At 44.8% G+C, this 19488-nt stretch overlaps 1 protein-coding gene across 1 annotated transcript; it reads left to right on the top strand.

The window, feature by feature from the left end:
- Positions 1–5348: 5348 nt before the first annotated feature.
- On the top strand, positions 5349–17751 carry farsb (phenylalanyl-tRNA synthetase subunit beta). Its single transcript, XM_080547444.1, has 17 exons — positions 5349–5423; positions 6361–6416; positions 6691–6845; positions 7115–7187; positions 7856–7971; positions 8538–8688; positions 8799–8907; positions 9512–9582; positions 9694–9755; positions 9893–9944; positions 10083–10144; positions 11680–11887; positions 13125–13205; positions 13321–13413; positions 13690–13807; positions 15739–15891; positions 17233–17751. Exons 1-17 carry the CDS (start codon positions 5366–5368, stop codon positions 17382–17384), a joined length of 1770 nt encoding a protein of 589 aa, XP_080403570.1. The 5' UTR covers positions 5349–5365; the 3' UTR covers positions 17385–17751.
- The last annotated feature ends 1737 nt before the right edge of the window (positions 17752–19488 follow it).

The raw sequence follows: 19488 nt of genomic DNA, 5'->3' as shown, positions 1-19488 counted from the left end.
ATGATCATAAGCAGTTGTAGACTTGATGCAACGTAATCTGACTATTGATGATTGTATGTGCCAATGCTTTCTTTGTATTATCCCTTTCTAACAAATGATCAGATGAATGATCAGAGTCCAGATCCATGTGGCTCACCTGAGGACATGGGGTATTCCCGGCAGAGAGGTAAGTCCAACCAGACGGGCAGGTCATGCAGGCAAGGGGTCATCCCCGGGTAGAGGACCCGTACACCTGTGTATTCTGTACAGAAATTCCCAAAGACACTCCCCGAAATTCCCAAAACGCTCCGGCAAACCAGGATCCCGTGGGGATGGTTACCCAAACAGGTAGTAGTGCCTCTCTGGGTCCAGGTCACACGTCTTGATCAGCTGTCCAAACGAAGAACGAGAAAAAGGAGTTGGACAGGTACAGAGACAACAGTGAGTGAGCAGGATTACCCTGATGTGACTGAACTTCCTAGAGTACTATAGGAGGGTGGCTGTGGCTCAACCGGTAGAGCCGGCGTCTAATGATTGTCGAAGTCGGCAGCTTGTAGCGGTTCGAATCCCCGGTGTCAAAGTGTCCCTGAGCAAGGCACTAAACCCCTAAATGCTCCAGGGTCACCTATAATGGGTATGACCCCCTCTAGAGCATATACTGTACATTTCATTGTACTCTGTGCAATGACAAAGCTTGAATCCCTTTCCTTTAATAAGCTAATAGGCAGTGGTGAGGTTGAATGGAGACTAAGCTAGCAAAAAGTAGGCCAAAACAGCTGGACAAAAGCTGTGAAGAAGTGTGATTATTATTCCAGTAATTGCCTATAGTAGGCAGTATTGAGAGCAAATGGAATGCTTTGGCTTTTTAAGAGCAATACTGCGCCTGCCCGGACTGAGTGAATTGATGATAATTCTGGCCGACTATTTAAACTTTAAACATCAAACAACCAAACTTTGCTCTATAGGCTCTACATGCACATGACACGTTTCTTTTATTCTTTTTAAAGGTTATTTTTTGGAGTGGGTCAGTCCCACTCTTGTAGGCCTATATTTTTGTTGTCGTTATTCGGACAGAGACAGAGAAACAAAGAAAGTAAGGTGAAGAGAGTATGTCAGCAGGGCATGGGCTGGATTCGAACCTATGCCGACAAGGGAATATGTGTGCAGTGTAAGCTGTGGTGCTAGACCATTGGACTGCCCCAGGCCACATTGTTTTCTCCTTACACCATCTTGTGGGGAAAGTAGGCTATAGCTCTGTGTAACATCCGCTTCGTGAACAACAAGCACAATGGCTGATAAAAAGAACAGCCGTTGGACACGCAAAGAGTCATTTATAATACAATTTCAATAAATATAAATAACAAATAAACAAACAAATATAATATAGATGAGTACTTTATTGATCCCCAGGGGGAAATTCAGGTGTTACGGTAGATCAGATCACAAACAACAACAACAAAAATAAAGTGACAATTCAATAGTTGACTAAAATAAAAAATAAAAATAGACCTAGTAGACGTCAGAAAAACGTATATACTGTAGGATTTAACATCCCCCTAGACTGACTGATCACCCCAATCAAGCCGACTGGAGCAGGAGTAGCCTTATTGCGGCAGGCAAAAAGGATCTCCTATGGCGCTGCTTAGTGCAGTGTGGTTGTAATAGCCTATTCCTAAAGGAGCTTCCCTGCTGAGATATCATACCGTGTAACAGAAAACGCAGTTTTATGGTGATTCTAAGTGATTCTCAGTGTGTGTGTGTGTGTGCGTCTGCGTGTGTGTTTGTGTGTGTGTCTGCGTGTGTGTGTGTCTGTCTGTGCGTGTCTTTCTGTGTGTGTGTGTGTGTGTGTGTGTACCTGATCAGGGACGGATTAAGGGGTGTGGAGGCCCCTGGGCCAGGCGTACTTTATTTGAGTCTCTTTCTACTCTTCCTCTTGCAAAGTCGTCCACTACGTCATCAAAGTTCAGCTGCCTGACGAGCGCTGACTCGATGGCCATAAGTGATAAAGAGTCCGAGCGTTTTTGGCACATCTTCATTCTGAGTTCGTTCTTAATCCGGGCCAGTTTCGAGAACGAGCGCTCTCCCTCACAGTTGGTTACCGGCAGTGTCAGGAAGATCCAGCAAGCGATGTAGACATTCGGGAAGGTGCATTGCAAATCCATGTCCAATATTGTTTTTAGCATTGCGTTTGGGGTAGAGTTATCTTTTCCCACTGATGATAGAAATGATCTGTATTGGATCAGCTCATCTGCCAGGCTCATGTCCAAATCCGACGGATACGCCGCTGAGAGAGCGTTAGCTTTTGATCTGGAGTTTTCGGGCATAAAAAGAATGCCAAATAGCTCAGTCAGGTGTGTGTACGCTTCCAAACGACGGTCAAGACAGGACACGAGGTTGTCAACGGCAACATAGAATGATTCGACTCTAAACGTGTTCCTTTCATCAAGTACCACCACTGGCTCTTCACTTTCATCTGCCGTGGTTTTGCGTTTTTTGGTGCGCTGGAGGTCATCCTGCCTGTAGGCCTGAGAGACATCGGCGGTGACATTTAAGGCCTCCCATTTGAACGCCTCAAATCGATCTCGTTGTGCCGCCACAAAGTCTCGCAAAGATGAGATGAGTTTCGTAGCCGTAGCGATGTTCACGTCATGCATCTGCAACTGTAAGCTTGTGGGCTGGAACCTCTCCAGAATGGTATCCCAGAAATGTGCCATGAACGCCGTCTCCAAAGTGTCCAGTTCGTTACAGAGAAAAGAAGCTTCACGTCGAGTTTCCGATCTCTCCTCCGTATCTTCGGAAATATCACCGAAGGCCTCTCTCAGCTGTGCGTAATGTCTCCGGAGTGCTTTACTCGCCTCTGCCTGCGCGCTCCACTGAGTACCCGGCGGCAGTGATTTCAGCGTCAGTTTGACATCAGTACCACGGAAAACTTTTCCCCATATGTGTGTGGATGATGTACAAAACGTATACATTGACTGTAACAGGCCAAACAAATGTCCAGCTTCTGGGATACTGCCATGTATAGCGTTGACGGCAACTGAATTCAGCGAATGAGCTGCGCATGGGACATAGTAGATCAATGGGTTTTTTCGTTTAAGATGTGCCTGGACCTCATTGTACTTCCCAGACATATGACTTCCATTATCATACGACAGGCCCCTACAGTTGGACAGGTCCAGCCCCAGACTGTCCACCATAGCAATAATGCAGTCTGCCAAGCTCTCCCCAGTGGGGCTTTCAATAGGCTCGAAAGCCAGAAAACGCTCAACTATATGCCCACTGTCACGGTTAACAAATCTAAAAATTAAAGTCAATTGATCCACATGAGCGAAGTCTGGCTCTGGTCTGGAGTCTACCATCACAGAAAAGTATTTCGCTTCCTGAATCTCACGGGCGATGGCTTGTTTCGTTTTCTCTCCCATTCGCTGGATAAACTCCTCACAGGTCGTGGATGACATATAGGAAACCCCCGTGCCTTTTCCTTCTCCAAACGTTTCAATGTGATCAGCTAAGAACGGATCAAACTTGGCCACTACCTCGAGGATGGCCAGGTAATTGTCATTGTGAGCTGACCCCAGAAGCTCTTCGTCCCCCATGAAAGCAATCTCCCTCTCCCCTAAAAACTTAATCACAGACACAACTCTTCTTAAAACCTCCTTCCAGTACTGCCTCTTCTCTCCGTCCTGTTTGACTGACTCAGCATCAATTGTTGCTGTGCCCTCCTTGGAGTGCCGGTGTAACACCAGCATGCTAGCGTAATGCTTCGTGCTTGTCTCGTGTTCACCGATTCTCTCCGAATGCTTCCAATCACAAAACCCATCGACGAAAGAATTGTGCTCGTCGGAAAACAGTTTGCAAGCAAAACAATAAACGCAGCCCGTTGACGGGGAGTACAGTAACCACTGTCTAGACACAGTTTCTCCGTTTACTAAAGAACGGCTGAGTAATGCGTTAGTAAAATGCCCACTGTTACCCCCTAGAGCTCTATCCCTGACCGAGGCTGGGTACTTGGCACTCCGGTTTTGGAAGGGAGCTGCTCCTCTTCCGACAAGAATGGACTTGGCTCTGTCGCTGGAAGTATTTCGCCATAACGCAGGGTCAGTGACTGTGTCACACCACGCATCAGGGTCCCCGTTCTTCTCAGCCTCCAGATGTTGCCGCTCGGCCTCGGCCTGGTCCACTAGCGGCGGGTCTGATTCGTCTGCTCCCGTTTGATGTGGCTGCTGCTGCTGCTGCAGTTGGTCTGTGGTGGCAGCCTGTTCCTCTGCTTCTGGATCAGGGTACATACAGGAATCTTGAGGTTAATTTGAAAGTGACAGTTGGATCTAAGTGACAGTTGACACTAGAACAACCGTGTCTGTGTTACCTCCTCAGGGTATATACAGGAATCTTGAGGTTAATTTCAATACCTTTCTAAGACTTTTTTAAAGACTTTGTCAATATTTTTCCAGACCTCACCGCCACTTGGAGCTGTAACCCGTTTACATCAGTGACACCTTTAACTTAACAGGTTTAGTTAGACTAGACCTCTATCATACAACACAATTTCCGGTTCATCTTTGTTTTTTAATAAACTAATACATTCACGAACTTTTACTTAAAGTTTTTAGGACTCAAACTCTTTGGACAGAGTCTAATTCAGAAAAATACCAACAAAATTCAAGACCTCATAAAATCGTGATAAGACTTTTTAATACTTAATTAAGGGTCTTGATTTTCCCAAAATTGATTTATCAACTTGAATACTTTTCAAGACACCGCGGATACCCTGTTCATGCTCCGCCAGCGATGCCTGGGTCTGCCTCGGTTCATGATCATCACCATCAAAAGTGTAAAGTGGAGATATTCTCCTCACCTTGATCGTCTCTGCTAACAGCAATGGCATCACACGTGTTCATGATGGCAATCCTGCTATTGACACTAATAATTAATATTAAGCGAAGGTTTTTCCATGCGTCTCCGAGCTGCCTGTCTACTTCCTTGTATCCCAGTTGAGAAGAATGTGATTGGCAGTCTCAAAGTCACGAGTGACAAAACGATAGTTTTGGATTGGTTTACTATTTTAGTAAGGCCCCCATTTTGCCTGATCGACTACCAAACATGTAAAAAAAAAAATGTTTTAAACATATTTTGTAACAAAAAAAATACATTGCCAATGCCAACTATTGAAAACATTTGTTCAGAAAAATATATGTAGCCTATATTGGAAAAGACTGTCTCTTTCCTCGCCGGGTTCGTCTCTAAAATCATCTCTAAAACCCAAAGGCGATAAGCGGTGGGCCAAAAGTGCTCTATCTAATCAGGCATTATGTTGGACAGCTACACCCGAGAACACCCGAGAACACAGGTCCTTTAACAGTCCAGGAGGATTAAAGCTACTATCACCATGCCGACCGTCAGTGTGAAGAGAGATCTTCTGTTCCAAGCTCTGGGCAGAACATGGAGTAAGATGTTTATTAACCTTATTAAGTAGTAAGGTGTCAGTCAATCTAATGACTGTTAGCTGAGATTAAAGCCACTAAGCTTTGTTTGCAGTTGTCACATCACTTAACGTGACAGGTCCTGGTGTTAGCTTAGCATAACGTGACAGATCCTGGTGTTAGCTTAGCATAACGTGACAGATCCTAGCGTTAGCTTAGCATAACGTGACAGATCCTGGCGTTAGCTTAGCATGCTAGCTAGCAGCTGTTCAAATGAATGGATCTCTACTACCGTACAGCTAGATCAGCTGTTTGTTGAACACAGAACGAAGAAGGATTTATGTTGACATGTGGTCTTGTTGTGTGTCAGCACACTGTGATTCCACTACAGTGGATGTGAAATCGTGGTTTGACTCTTCAAACTGTCACTGTTTTGTTATTTCAGGGTGGTTGCATCATTCCCCATCTCTGTGGCTAGTATGGCAGTGTCAGACAGACTGATATGATCATATCATTTCAGGAGATGTGTCGTGGTATTGGCTTGAGAGAGGAGCTTGCGACTTAATTAAACCATAGCATAAGTGCGTTTACTTGTTTCTTTCAGGTATCTTATCCCAGTTTCCCCATTTGAAATATCCACGTACTCTGCGTTATCTGCGATTTTCTCAGGCCCCCACGAAATATCATCAAAAATGCTGTTTAATATAGAGATATAGATACAAATTAACTTAATAATACCGTCATTAACCGAAGCCAAAACTCCAAACATGTCATGGCACTCTGCATTAGTGTGCTGAAACAGATATGGGCGCTCGTGTGGAATGAAGTTGCGTCTCATCATGTAACGATCATGTATGATCACATGTGTCTCATTTAGAACCCAGATGTGTGCCTAGATGATGCATTATAGATGGTGCTTCTTGATGCACTAATTCATTGTGACTGTGTTCTCCTCTTTCAGCGGATGAAGAATTCGACGAGTTGTGTTTTGAGTTTGGACTGGAGCTCGATGAGATTGTGAGTAAATCATTCAGAGGATGAGCCTCCAAACAAACCCTCTGATTAACTGATGCTTATAATGATTACCTGAACAATATTGCTCTCTCTGTATCTTTTGGTCATTTTTAGTAATCGCTAGTATTATGATCAGCTGAGTTTGCTTCTTCAAAATGTCAATATGTATCTTCACTCAATTATGTCTTGGTCGTCCTTTAGTCCCAGGAAGAAATGTGAAATCTCAGTCGTAAATAATATGCGTGTTATAATAGACTCTGTCTTTAATCCTGACCAGACGTCTGAGAAAGACATAATCAGCCGAGAGCAGGGGGACACGAAGGCAGAGGGGGCGTCCGATGTGATCCTGTACAAACTGGATGTCCCAGCCAACCGCTATGACCTGCTGTGTCTGGAGGGCCTGGTCCGAGGGCTGCAGGTGTTCATGGAGACGTAAGTGTGAGAAGATGTGTTGATGTTACGGTACATGTGGGAATACGGTACATGTGGGAAAACTAGGGTTAGGGTTAGGTGCTAGGGTGACTTGGTACATGCTGGCATGTCTAACCCTACCCCTAATCCTAACCCTAACCGTAGCACCCTAGCACCTAACCCTAGTTTTCCCACATGTACCGTATTCCCACATGTACCGTAACATTGATAACGCTTTTATACGAAGCTGTGTGTGTTCCAATGTTGACATGCCCGTGTCTTTACTACAGGATGGAAGCCCCTCGCTATAGGCGTGTGAATCCAGCCAGTGGAGAGCCTCAGAGGCTGATCATCACAGAGGAGGTGGGTTGAAAAAAACATACTGTATTTTATTATCAAGCACACGTTTTCCCGAGAGCAATAACAAACGCCATAGGTGTTTTTATATCAGTGGACCACCATACTCTGTTACTATGTAATCTCCTTTTGAAATCTCCTTTTGACTCCTTTTGACTTTTTTATAAAGAAAAGGAAATATGCATTCAAATAAAACATGGACAGTACAGTATTTTGTAGTTTTTGTCTGAGAAATAAATAAAATCATATTGTTCAGTCATCATTTGTCTAATCCCATTTTGTAAAAAAGAAAAAAATCGTGAGAAAATCATATCGTGAATCCTATCGAATCGTGAGTTGAGTGTATCGTTACATGAGTAAAGAGTCCAATCCGGTAAAGAGTAAACCGTTAATAATCATGTAATTACAAATCAAGTAGAAAGCTTTATCTAAAGATGCAATAAGCATCTGTTACATATGCACAGGTTATAAAGGCCAATGCACACGGCGTGTGATTGTCGCACGACAACATTCGATTCTCAATTCACACCACCGAAGTGTGTGGGTGTGAATGGAGAATCGAATGTTGTCGTGTGACAATGTCGCATCGCACGCCGTGTGCATTGGGCTTAAGGACGATGGAGTTGTTGTTGTTTGTGAGGTGTGACTCAAGGTGTCCCGTGTTCCTTTGTTAGACGGCTGCAGTCCGACCCCATGCCGTCGCCGCGGTCCTGCGCAACATCACCTTCACACAGGAGCGCTACGACAGCTTCATGGAGCTGCAGGAGAAACTGCACCAGAACGTCTGCAGGTCAGACACCCCACACCACAGCTCGGTGAAGTCATCACCGTTAGTGTCAACATGCTGTGACTTTCAATGCAGCCTTACTGAATCTGTGCAGATGCACTTGTTTTATGACCGGCTGCTCCTTGTCATGGACATTCAACCATTTACTAGGGCCAGGACTTTCTCCTGACAGTTTGATTTGACCAGGGGAAAACTCTGGGTATGTTAGTTATAGGCAGGTCAGATCACGTTGGTAAGGAGAACCACCCTGGCGAGTGTTCTTGTCGAAGCTTTGTCTGTGTCGTTGATGTTATTAGCGTCTGGATGTTGACTGTGTAGTTCTACGCTGCTCCTTAGTGTTAAGCCCAATGCACACGGCGTGTGCGATTTTGTTTCCGTTGTTTTGAACGCATCTCAATGAGACAATGCACACGGCGTGCGATGCGATATTGTCGCACGACAACATTCGATTCTCCATTCACATTCATTCATTCATTAGTGTGAATTGAGAATCGAATGTTGTCGTGCGACAAAATCGCCGCCGTGTGCATTGGCCTTTAGTGTTGTTGACTGTAAGCTGTGCTGTGTAGGAAGAGGACCCTGGTGGCCATTGGGACTCATGACCTGGACACCATCTCTGGCCCCTTCACCTTCACAGCCAAACCACCGGCTGACATCCGCTTCAAACCACTCAACCAAACCAAGGAATACACTGCCACTGAGCTCATGAGCCTCTACAAGGTGAGCAGGGATCTGCCGCATGTGTCGTGAGGCTCCGTACGATGTGCATCGATCGGCTAGAGACCCTCATCCCAAATGTGTTCAAACAATGTTGCGTTTCGTGTTCACAGACTGACAGCCACTTGCGGCACTATCTTCACATTATTGAAGACAAGCCTGTGTATCCGGTCATCTATGACAGTAATGGGATTGTCCTGTCTATGCCTCCTATCATCAACGGTATGTCCTGTGGTTTATTCTCTCTCTCTCTCTCTTTAAAAGTATACAAAAAACACATTCCTTATAAATATACCAAAATACAAACGTATGTGTATTGAGCTTAATTATTATGTATTTAAAGGATACTAAAATACAACTTAATGGCATATACATTTGTAGTACTTTTAAATCATACAGTATATTTGAGTGAATTTTGCATGCATTTTAAGCATACTTTAAATGACAAGTTAGAAATGTACAAATAAATGCAAAGCATTAAAGTGTGATTACAGGCCCAACGCCTAATGCAGTGTATACTCAACATTTACACTTCAAATGACTATACCATTGTCAAAAATTAATATTTTTCTTACACAATTTGGCATCTGGCAATGTCTGGACATTATAAGGGCATTTTGCATCCATTGCATTTCAGAAACTCACCCGTAACCATACTCTTTCAGTGTTCTTTCAGACTGGTGTTTTCTGCCATTCTTCTGAGAAGATGTGTTTATTAGGATTCAAAGATACTTAAAAAAAACTTTTTTTTTAACTTGGGCTGCTAACCTAGTCTAATTCATGTCGCTCGCTGCTGTTGATGGCCAAACATGTTGATGTCTTTCAGGGGACCATTCCAAAATCTCCCTAAACACCAAGAACGTTTTCATTGAGTGCACAGCCACAGATCTTACCAAGGTACAATAATAATAATAATAATAATAATAATAAAAAGATAAGACAATGCTTGGATTAATTGTTCTTTGTTGAAATTGACTGAAACTCTCTCACCTTGTTTGGTTTCTGCAGGCAAAGATAGTGTTGGACATGATGGTGACAATGTTCTGCGAGTATTGTGCAGAGCCTTTCACGTGAGTCCATGACTAGTCTGTACATTCTACTAGTCTTTTGATAAGGTCATTTGCTTGCAGCGCTCAATATCTCAAATCAAATGTCTTTCTTGCCTGTCCATCTCAGTCCATCTAACCCTAACCCTTGTCCATCTCAGGGTAGAGGAGGCTGAGGTGGTGTACCCCGATGGCAGGATCTGCACGTACCCGGTATGTAGGCTACTGTAGCCAAGCACACTATAGTCAATCTCCTAGAGATCTATTGAGAACCTTCCAGTACATTCCAACGTTCTCCATTCAGGAGTGGCCTCGTCCTAATCGTCTACCACCTTTGCTATGTGACCTCAGGAGCTGGCCTATAGGAAGGAGACACTGTCAGCGGACTTCATAAACTGCAAAGTTGGCATCAGGTGAGTGACTGGAGACGATGTCGTTGATTCATCTGAAGTTTGCTGAGATGTTCCAGTTCCATTACATTCGGTTCAGGGTTAGCTCGCCATCCAATAAATCCAATAGTCCATCCTGGTCCACAGGTAAGAGGTAGAAAAACCTGACCGTTGAATCTCAGTTCTATTATTGTCATAAACACCGCCGTAGTCACCACGCCAAACACACCAGCCAGCTCACAGGTAGAGAGGGAGAGACCAATGGCGCTTTTCCACTACGATGCAGACCTGGTGCCGACCTGGTGCTGACCTAGGTCTGCCCGCTTCGGTTCCCTTTTCCATTCGTCGGTCCGGGTCGCTTCAGTCCTAGGTCCCAGGTACCACATCCGAGCAGGGTCCCAGGGTCCCAGGTCCCAGGTCCCACACCGTTGATTGGTCAATGGACAATCGTCATCCCATGTCCCATCCCATATTATTTCTTCACAACCGCCATCTTGAAAATACCACATTCACTAGGAAAATGTCACTACATTTTCTGTAATAGCTTATTAATAAAGATTCGGAAAATTATGCTGACCATCGTATTATCTTAGTTTAATGTCATTTCAATGAATCATATAACTTTTATTTACAACAAGCACAACACAAAAATCGCTTTCTCGTTATTATCGTTTGTCCGTGAATAACACCGGCTGTGGAGGTGGTAAAAAAAACACAATACTCCTTTGCTAACTTCACCATCTGTCTACGGTCATTTTGAGCCCTTAACCACCGCGCTGACACCCCGAGAAGTTATGCTTTTAACCGTAAACTCGATGAACCGGGAGTTCGCCAGCAGCCGTCCAGCCATTTTCACCATTCACTCATGAGTCAAATGCCGGTTTTAACAGGGAATTCGCTCCGCGCTGTGTCCACGGTGATAGGAGTGGATGATCGACTCCATTCAAAAACTTTTGAATTCCCTGGCTTCTCCTCTTTCCGGACACGTTTGAATTGTTATCCTAACCCCCGGTAAACCGAAGTTATTAACCCGCAAACGGCACCGTGTTTGTCTGTGAATAACACCGGCTGTGTCATGAGTCAAATTCCGGTAGATTCGCGTCTTGTCGGCGTTTCCCGATGATGATACTACAGTTCATAAAGCAGACAAGTGAAGGCAGTGGTTTTAAGGGTTCAAAAAACATGACTTTATTATGTGTACATAGCTTCCTCTCTCTCTTTCTCTTTCTCTCCCAAAAAATCACTGCTGTGTACACCCGGAAGCTTTTTGCCAGGCTGCGTGTGACGCGTAACTCCGCCTACTATCGACGACTCCTCCTACTAGTCCGGTTCGGTTTGTGTAATGGAAACAGAACAGATCAAAAGTGACCCGACCTGACCCGACCCGACCCGACCTGACCCGACCCGGGCCGGTCAATGGAAAAGCGGCTCAAGTAAACACACTCCGCGACCCGGATGTTATAGGCGTGCTGTGGAATTAGGTAACCAGTGGCTGCTGGGTATTGTAGTTTTAACCATGGGTTGCATTTAGTTATGGTAATGATGATTTTCCTCCACAGTGAGTCGCCTGAGAGAATCGCCCAGCTGTTGACCCGGATGTGCTTGCGCTCAGAGAACACGGGTGACGGTGACCAGATCGAGGTGGAGATCCCACCCACGCGCTCTGATGTCATCCACGCCTGTGACATCATGGAGGACGCCGCTATGGCGTACGGTTTCAACAACATTGTCCGCACGACTCCGCGCACATACACCGTAGCCAATCAGGTCAGAGGAGCTCCTGCACTTTTAAGTGGTCAGTTTTGAAAGGATACTGTGTGTGTGTGTTCCGTACGTATGTACTGTCATGGACATAAATATTGGCACTTCTGTCAGATAATGCACCATTACTCCTAGAACATTGTTGCAATTACAAATGCTTTGGTACTCACGTGTTTATATCTTTTGCTTACATTGGAAAAACACAAAAAAGCTGAGAACCCCCCCCCAAATCTGATTCCACACACAACTCCAAAAATCCACAAATTATTTATTAATAATTCATTACAACTGAATATTTTGGTAGCACATCCTTTGAAAAAAAAAAAAAAACTGAAATCAATCGCTTTCTATAACCACAAATGAGTTTCTTACACCTCTCTACTGGAATTTTGGACCAACTGCTCCAGGCTGCTCACATTTGAAGGGTGCCTTCTCTCAACTGCTGTTTTGAGATCGCTCCACAGTTGTTCTATGGGTTTTAGATCTGGACTCATTACTGGCCACTTCAGAACTCTCCAACACTTTGTTAAACCATTTCTTGGTGCTTTTTGAAGTATGCTTTGGTGTCATTGTCCTGCTGGATGACCCATGACAGATTTCTGACCCTCCTGGGCCCTACATTGCTCCCCCCAAAAAATCCTTTGGTAGTCTTCAGATGTCATGATACCATGCACACAGTCAAGGCATCTGATGCCAGGGAGCTGGAGATAGACTTGTAGCCTTGAGATTGTCTCTGCAGTTCCACAATTTGGTTTCTCAAATCCTCAAGACAATTCTTTGCTCTTCTTCCTGTTCCTCCATGCTCAGTAGTGGTACACACAACACAAAGGTTGAGTCCACTTTTCTCCATTTTTAACTGGGTTGCAAGTGTGATTTTTCCCAGCACCTGTAACTTGCCACAAGTGAGTTTAAACCAATTAAAAGGAGCTCTTACAATGTTTAAAAGGTGCCAATAATTGTGTCCAGTCCATTTCTGGGGTTCTGTGTGGAATGATATATCAGATTTGGATTTTTTTTTCTCTCTGCTTTTTTGGGTTGTTCCAATGCAAACAAAAGAAATGTGACATGACATGTGAATACCAAAGCATTTGTAATTGACAACAATTGTCTGGAAACAGTGGTGTGTTATCTGACAAGTGTGTGTGTGTGTGTGTGTGTGTGTGTGTGTGTGTGTGTGTGTGTGTGTGTGTGTGTGTGTGTGAATGGTGTTGTTTAATCATGATCATGTTACTTGTGTGTTTAGCTCCCACTGAATAAGCTGTCAGAGTTGCTGAGACAGGACCTGGCTGCCGCTGGATTCACAGAAGCCCTCACCTTCGCCCTGGTAAAAACAACACACACGCGGCTATACGACACACACACACACACACACACACACACACACACACACACACACACACAATAACCTAACTTAACTTTAACTCTCTATTACTATGTAGTGCTCTCAAGAGGACATTGCTGATAAGCTGGGGAAGAAGATCTCTGAGACCGGGGCAGTGCATATCGCCAACCCCAAAACAGCAGAGTTCCAGGTAGGCATTGTACATTGAAGACCACATTAATGTCTCAATCATGACATTGGAAGCGCAGTTCTGCAGAGTTTGAATCTATGAATCATTCACTCGGCTCGTCGTTATCCTGTCAGGACCTTTTCTGAATTGCACACTTAAGATTGCTGTATTAGGAACAAAGAACGATGTGGGACCACGTCCTACCCTTGTTGTCCACAAGAGGGCACTCTTTTGCTAGCTGAGTCATGTTGGCTGGTGATGGTTGTAAAAAACAGTTGTTCTCTCTCTGTCCACCAGGTGGCGCGCACCACCCTCCTGGCCGGCCTGCTGAAGACTGTAGCCGCCAACAGGAAGATGCCTCTGCCGCTCCGCCTGTTTGAGATCTCAGACGTGGTGCTGAAGGACGAGACCACAGGTGTGTGTGTGTGTGTGTGTGTGTGTGTGTGTGTGTGTGTGTGTGTACACACATGTTTATGTGAGGAATGTGTGTGTGTGTGTACACCAGGGTTTCCGTTAGAAAAATTTGCCGTCGGACATCGTGTCCGGGAAGAATTCGATTTACCGGACAAACGTGATATATTCCGGTCATCATATTAAAATATAATATTTTTTTTTTTTTGCAAAATCATATTTTTTTTTCTCCAAATCTAATATAGCTGTTTGTCGCGGTGATTACTGTTGTGTAGCGGCCTATATATGCCATTTAATGTCTATTTCTCATCCGATACGATTAGATGCGAGCTATATAATATATAATAATATAACATGATTTGACGGATGCGCGCTATGCCATGCGTCAAATCCAGCGCTGAACGGGTCCAGCGCTGAACGGGCGCCTCACTGGGAACTGAACAGACAGCATCGATCAATGAACGGACTCCACATTACGTTAACTGAAGTTTGTTAAATTGTTTGGGATTAATGTGAGTTTTCTATTTTCTCTTTCCAGTTTTACCCTTTTTTTTTAAATCAATAAAACAACGTCATTTCTATAAGTCTCGCTGGTTGGGAAGGCATTTCGTTTAGCTCGGGAGTATGACAATGGGAAGAACATAACTGTATAACTGAATGACAACAAATGTATGAGTAATGAGTAAAACAATGTCACTTTTATAGTATGTTGTTTAACTTGCCGTTCGGTCGCCATGGCTCTAGTGTGTGTAGCAGCTTCAGCTAGCTGGCTGGAAACTTCTAGGGGTGCGTTCGTAAACACGCTCTGAGAGCGCCGGAGCGCACGCTGGCTTCGATGTCACAGAGCGACCGAGTCGTTCGATTGGACGAGAGGCGTTCCGCGAGTGCTGATCGGATTTCCAGAGCGTGTTTACGAACGCACCCATAGATGGGAAATCAAGAAACCGTATTACTATGGTGGACGGGTTGGCAGGGTTGCCAGATAGGCATGGGTTACCGCCGAATGGGCTACTGTGTTTAAGCGGTAATAGACTGGTTAAGCTGTAATCCCATCTGGCATCAATCCCATGTGGCACCTGTGCGCTGTTTCGCATAGGCCGGCCTACACATTAGGAGTCATCATCATGCCGGTGTCAAATCATATCATAATAAAAGAAATACATAGCCTATATATTCGTCTTTTTTAAAATAGAAGGAATCAGAATGTGAACTTTAGCGAATTGTATTCAAAGGGAATTATTTTCACCGGACAATATGTCCGACGACTTTTCAATATGTCGGACTTCAACTAAATTTACCGGACAAAGACCGGTAATTGCCGGTTAACGGAAACCCAGGTGTACACACATGTGTATGTGAGGAATGTGTGTGTGTGTGTATATATATATATGCGTACATGTGTGTGTGTGTGTATATATATATATATGCGTACATGTGTATGTGAGGAATGTGTGTGTGTGTGTGTATATATATATGTATGTGTGTGTGTGTGTGTGTGTGTGTGTGTGTGTGTGTGTGTGTATATATATGCGTACATGTGTATGTGAGGAATGTGCATGTGTGTATGTGAGGAATGTGCATGTCGAGGTGTCCTTGGGCAAGACACTGAACCCCAAATCGCTCCCAATGAGCGGGCCGGCCGGCGCCTTGCATGGTAGCTTGCTGCCATTGGTGTGTGAATGGGTGAATGAGAGGCTGTTGTAAAGCGCTTTGGAATAAGGCGCTATATATAAGTCAGTCCATTTTTTAAATTATAAATATAAAAACAGTGAGTGGATATATCGTGGTAATGTTTTTCAGTGCCAGTTCGCCTTAGGGTAATGCACCCCCCCGCCCCCCCCCCCCCCCATAACATAATACCACCCTCCATAACAGTCTTAAAGGAGATCCTACATCATTCTGACCATGTTAACCTCTCCTCCTCCCTCTGGTCAGACGTGGGGTCGAGGAACAACCGGCGTCTGTGTGCCGTCTACTACAACAAGAGTCCGGGGTTCGAGGTGATCCACGGCCTGCTGGACCGGGTCATGCAGCTGCTGGATGTCAAGCCCGGCCAGGGGGAAGGCTACCACATCCAGGCCGCCGAGGGTGAGCCAGAGGCCAAGTGACCAGGGGCGATAGCCCCAATTAGCTTTGTTAGCTTTCTTGTCTTCCTTTTTTTTCCTTTCTTTTTCTTGAAAACTGAATACCACTGAGCTTGTCGTCGCGTGACCTGTCGAGCAGCTTTCTGGCCAGTTTGTTATGAAGAACGGCGGCTCGTCCAAAGACTATTGGGACATGGCAGAGGAATTTCTTCTTTCTGAGCTGACATGAAGGGTTCTTTTATCCACTCTGAGGCGTTTTGTGTCATCCGTCATCCCCCCCCACACACAATTTTCCTCTCTAGGCTTCCATAAATCAGGGGTTAAATGGGCTGAACATTTTTCAGTTCTTAACATCCCTCCCACCCTCCCCCTCTTACACCTTGAAAACTCCTCTCGGGAGGGAGGGAGAGAGGTGGCAGGGAGGAGGTAGGTGGCAGGGAGGAGGTAGGTGGCAGGTTGGAGCTCTGACCATGAGTTAGTAGATAAGATGCCCCGCCGCGCTGGGGGAATAACTGCCAGTTCCTTCCTCCACTCTGGGCCCGTATGGAGCTTTAAGGGAGGGAGAGGCTGGGGATTAGAGAGAGGAAGAACCCTCTTAAGAAGCAGATAGTTACGTTTCACTTAACAACTGTGTCTAATGCGGGTCCTTCCCCTATGCTTAGAGAAGGCACGCTCTTCTTGACTGGTTGTTTGGTACTGACCTTGGATGAGAGAGAGAAAGCATCTGGGAGGGTTTTAAGGTTGGGTGTCGAAGTGGCTTTCAGTTGATGGTCGATGGAAAAAGTCCCGTGGGAATCAACGCACGTTTATGGGAAATGGGTGGTTTTTTACGGTAATCTGCGGTATTAGAAAAGAGCAACGATGTTTCAATACCCTCATAAAAATATTTTTGGGCTGCGAAATGTGCACATATACTAGGCTATATAATAAATGTCTTAAGAGTGTTTGTCCAGCACCACTGTCTGTGCGGTTGTAGACGCTCTGAAAGTGATGACAGAACTTTGTTGTAAACAAGGTCATTGTCAAACAAATAACCTTTAACGGGTGAGTGTTGGCAGTGTTCCCCATACAGACAAGACTGGTGGGCCGCCATGATCTCATGTGTCTTGTCATAGTCTCATTACAAACCCAAAAAGTATTTTTAGTGCATTTTTTCAGCGCTGCTCGCGGAATGTGTTCAAGCAGGTTCGGGCAAAAGGCTGGAGCTAGGGCTTCTGGTCCACCATTCACCAGTCGCTGTCACAAATTGAAGCCCTGCAATGTGATTCGTAATCCTGTGGTAATTCATTTCTATGGATTCATATCTGCCCATATCTAATTTTCCCTCTTTCCCCTTATCTTTTAGATTCCACCTTCTTCCCTGGTCGCTGTGCTGAGATCTTTGCCCGTGGGAAAAGCATAGGACGCCTCGGGGTCCTTCATCCTGATGTCATCGACCGCTTTGAGCTCACCATGCCGTGCTCCGCCGTGGACATTGACATCGAGCCTTTCCTGTGATGTCACCTTCCCCCTGCAGCTCATCACTACACCCTGTCATAAAACCAACAGGGGGGGTAATTCCATCAACGTCACTAAAAGAAAATCCAGGCCAAATCTCGCGAGACTTGGAGGATTGTCCTTTAGCGATGTTGATGGAATAACCCCCCTGCCCAGCAGAAACAGGCCCAGCTCAGCACAGAAAGGCCCAGCGTCAGACATTGATAATGGTCACAATCACAACCCAGACTCAGAAAAAAACCACATATTGATTGAATGGCACATGTGCAAAACACAGATCGCAACTTCGGATTCAACCCTAAATGAATTGTTCAGTTGGTGTCATCATGCATGGTATCAGGGTCTGACAAATGTAGAACAATATGTAAGTAACTATTGTTCGTTTACCGGAGTTTTATTAACATAGCACGTGAACCAACGACATACAACACAACAGAGGAAACCAGAAGTACTACTTCACTGTTTACAACACAGGTGGTATACGACATAATGCCATTGTAAAATTAAGTGGGAGTGTTGTAATACAGTACTTTTACCCTGGATGGCGCTATGTCGTTTATAGCGCTTATTACGCTTAAATAATAAGCGTATGTCGCTTATTATTTAAGTCCCCTTAAATAATATTACAGAGCCGTGCTCTCCTTCACAAAAAATGTCAAGAACAAAATTCTTTAAACAACAACAACAACAAAACTTAACATTGCTTTTACTGGAACTCTTTTTCACATGTTTTTCAAACTTGCTTCCTTTATACATTGCTTTAACTGGAACTCTTTTTCACATGTTTTCAAACTTGCTTTGACTAGGCAGCGTTCGGCGTTCACCTGTCAAGCACAAACAACCACTCTACCTAAACAAAGAAAAGTCCAATCTCTCTCCTAAGATACTCAAACTTCTGTTTCGTCAGTGGCTTGGTAAAGATATCCGCTTTCATGTCATTTGTTGGACAATATTGCAGTTCTATTTGTCCATTCTGCACACATTCACGGATGTAGTGGTAGCGAATGTCTATGTGTTTAGTCCTGGAGTGGTTCACGGGATTCTTCGCGATTGCGATGGCTCCTTGGTTGTCTTCCAGGATCACTGTGGACGTAGCCTCCACTCCGAGATCACTCAGTAATCGTCTCAGCCAGACACTTTCTTGAGCCGCTTGACTGAGTGCGATGTACTCAGCTTCTGCTGTTGACAGTGCAACTGTTGCCTGTTTCTTGCTGAGCCAGCTCACTGCTCCTCCACCCAGTAGAAATATGTTGCCTGTTGTTGAGCGGCGGTCATCCTGATCACCAGCCCAGTCAGCATCTGCGAATCCGATCAAAGCTCCAGAGTCTGACTGCTCATACTTGAGAGCAAGGTTCACTGTCCCTTTCAAGTATCGAAGTATCCTCTTCACAGCAGTCAGATGTGCAGCATCGGGATTTGCATTGAACTTTGACACAGCACTCACTGCTTGAGCTATGTCTGGTCGTGTGGCCATTGCAGCATACAGCAGACTTCCTACCATTGACTGATAGGTATGTTGGTGCACTGGCTTACTGACACCATCACTTTTCCTCAATTTGACATTGACATCGGCAGGAGTTGCTACAGGATTTGCATTATCCATTCCATATTTCTGAAGTATGGCTTCAATGTAATGCTTCTGATGAAGGACAACACACTTCTTTTCTTTATCTTGGATCACAGAGATGCCCAGAATATAGGACAGCTCACCCATGTCTTTCATCTTGTAGCGCTCCTTGAGAGCAATTTTCAGCTCGTTCATGCTCTCAGTCGACTCTGTTATCAGAATGAGATCATCCACGTAAACTGCGAGTATCTCAAGTTCTTGCCTTGATCTCACAAACACACAGGGGTCTGATGTGCTCTGTTTGAATCCAATTTCCATCATGAACCCTGTGAAAGCCTTGCTCCAGCAGCGAGGAGACTGCTTCAGTCCATAGATAGATTTCTTCAGTTTGCACACCAGGTGTTCCTGCCCTGGTTTGATGTAGCCCTCTGGTTGCTCCATGTAGATTTCTTCTTCCAGGTGTCCATTAAGGAATGCAGTTACGACATCCATCTGGTGCACGTGTAGATTGTTTTGAATAGCAAAGGACAGTAATGT

The sequence above is a fragment of the Nansenia antarctica genome (assembly GCF_963989245.1).
Source record: "Nansenia antarctica genome assembly, chromosome: 17".
In the NCBI taxonomy this organism is placed as follows: domain Eukaryota; kingdom Metazoa; phylum Chordata; class Actinopteri; order Argentiniformes; family Microstomatidae; genus Nansenia; species Nansenia antarctica.
The sequence above is the reverse complement of the archived record's forward strand: the minus strand, read 5'-3'. Positions and strand labels throughout refer to the sequence as shown.

Coding starts and splice junctions, on each gene's coding strand:
- farsb (XM_080547444.1), top strand. CDS start 5,366: ATGCCGACCGTCAGTGTGAAGAGAGATCTTCTGTTCCAAGCTCTGGGC. Junction 5,424..6,360: donor AGCTCTGGGCAGAACATGGA/GTAAGATGTTTA, acceptor CTCCTCTTTCAG/CGGATGAAGAATTCGACGAG. Junction 6,846..7,114: donor CTGCAGGTGTTCATGGAGAC/GTAAGTGTGAGA, acceptor TCTTTACTACAG/GATGGAAGCCCCTCGCTATA.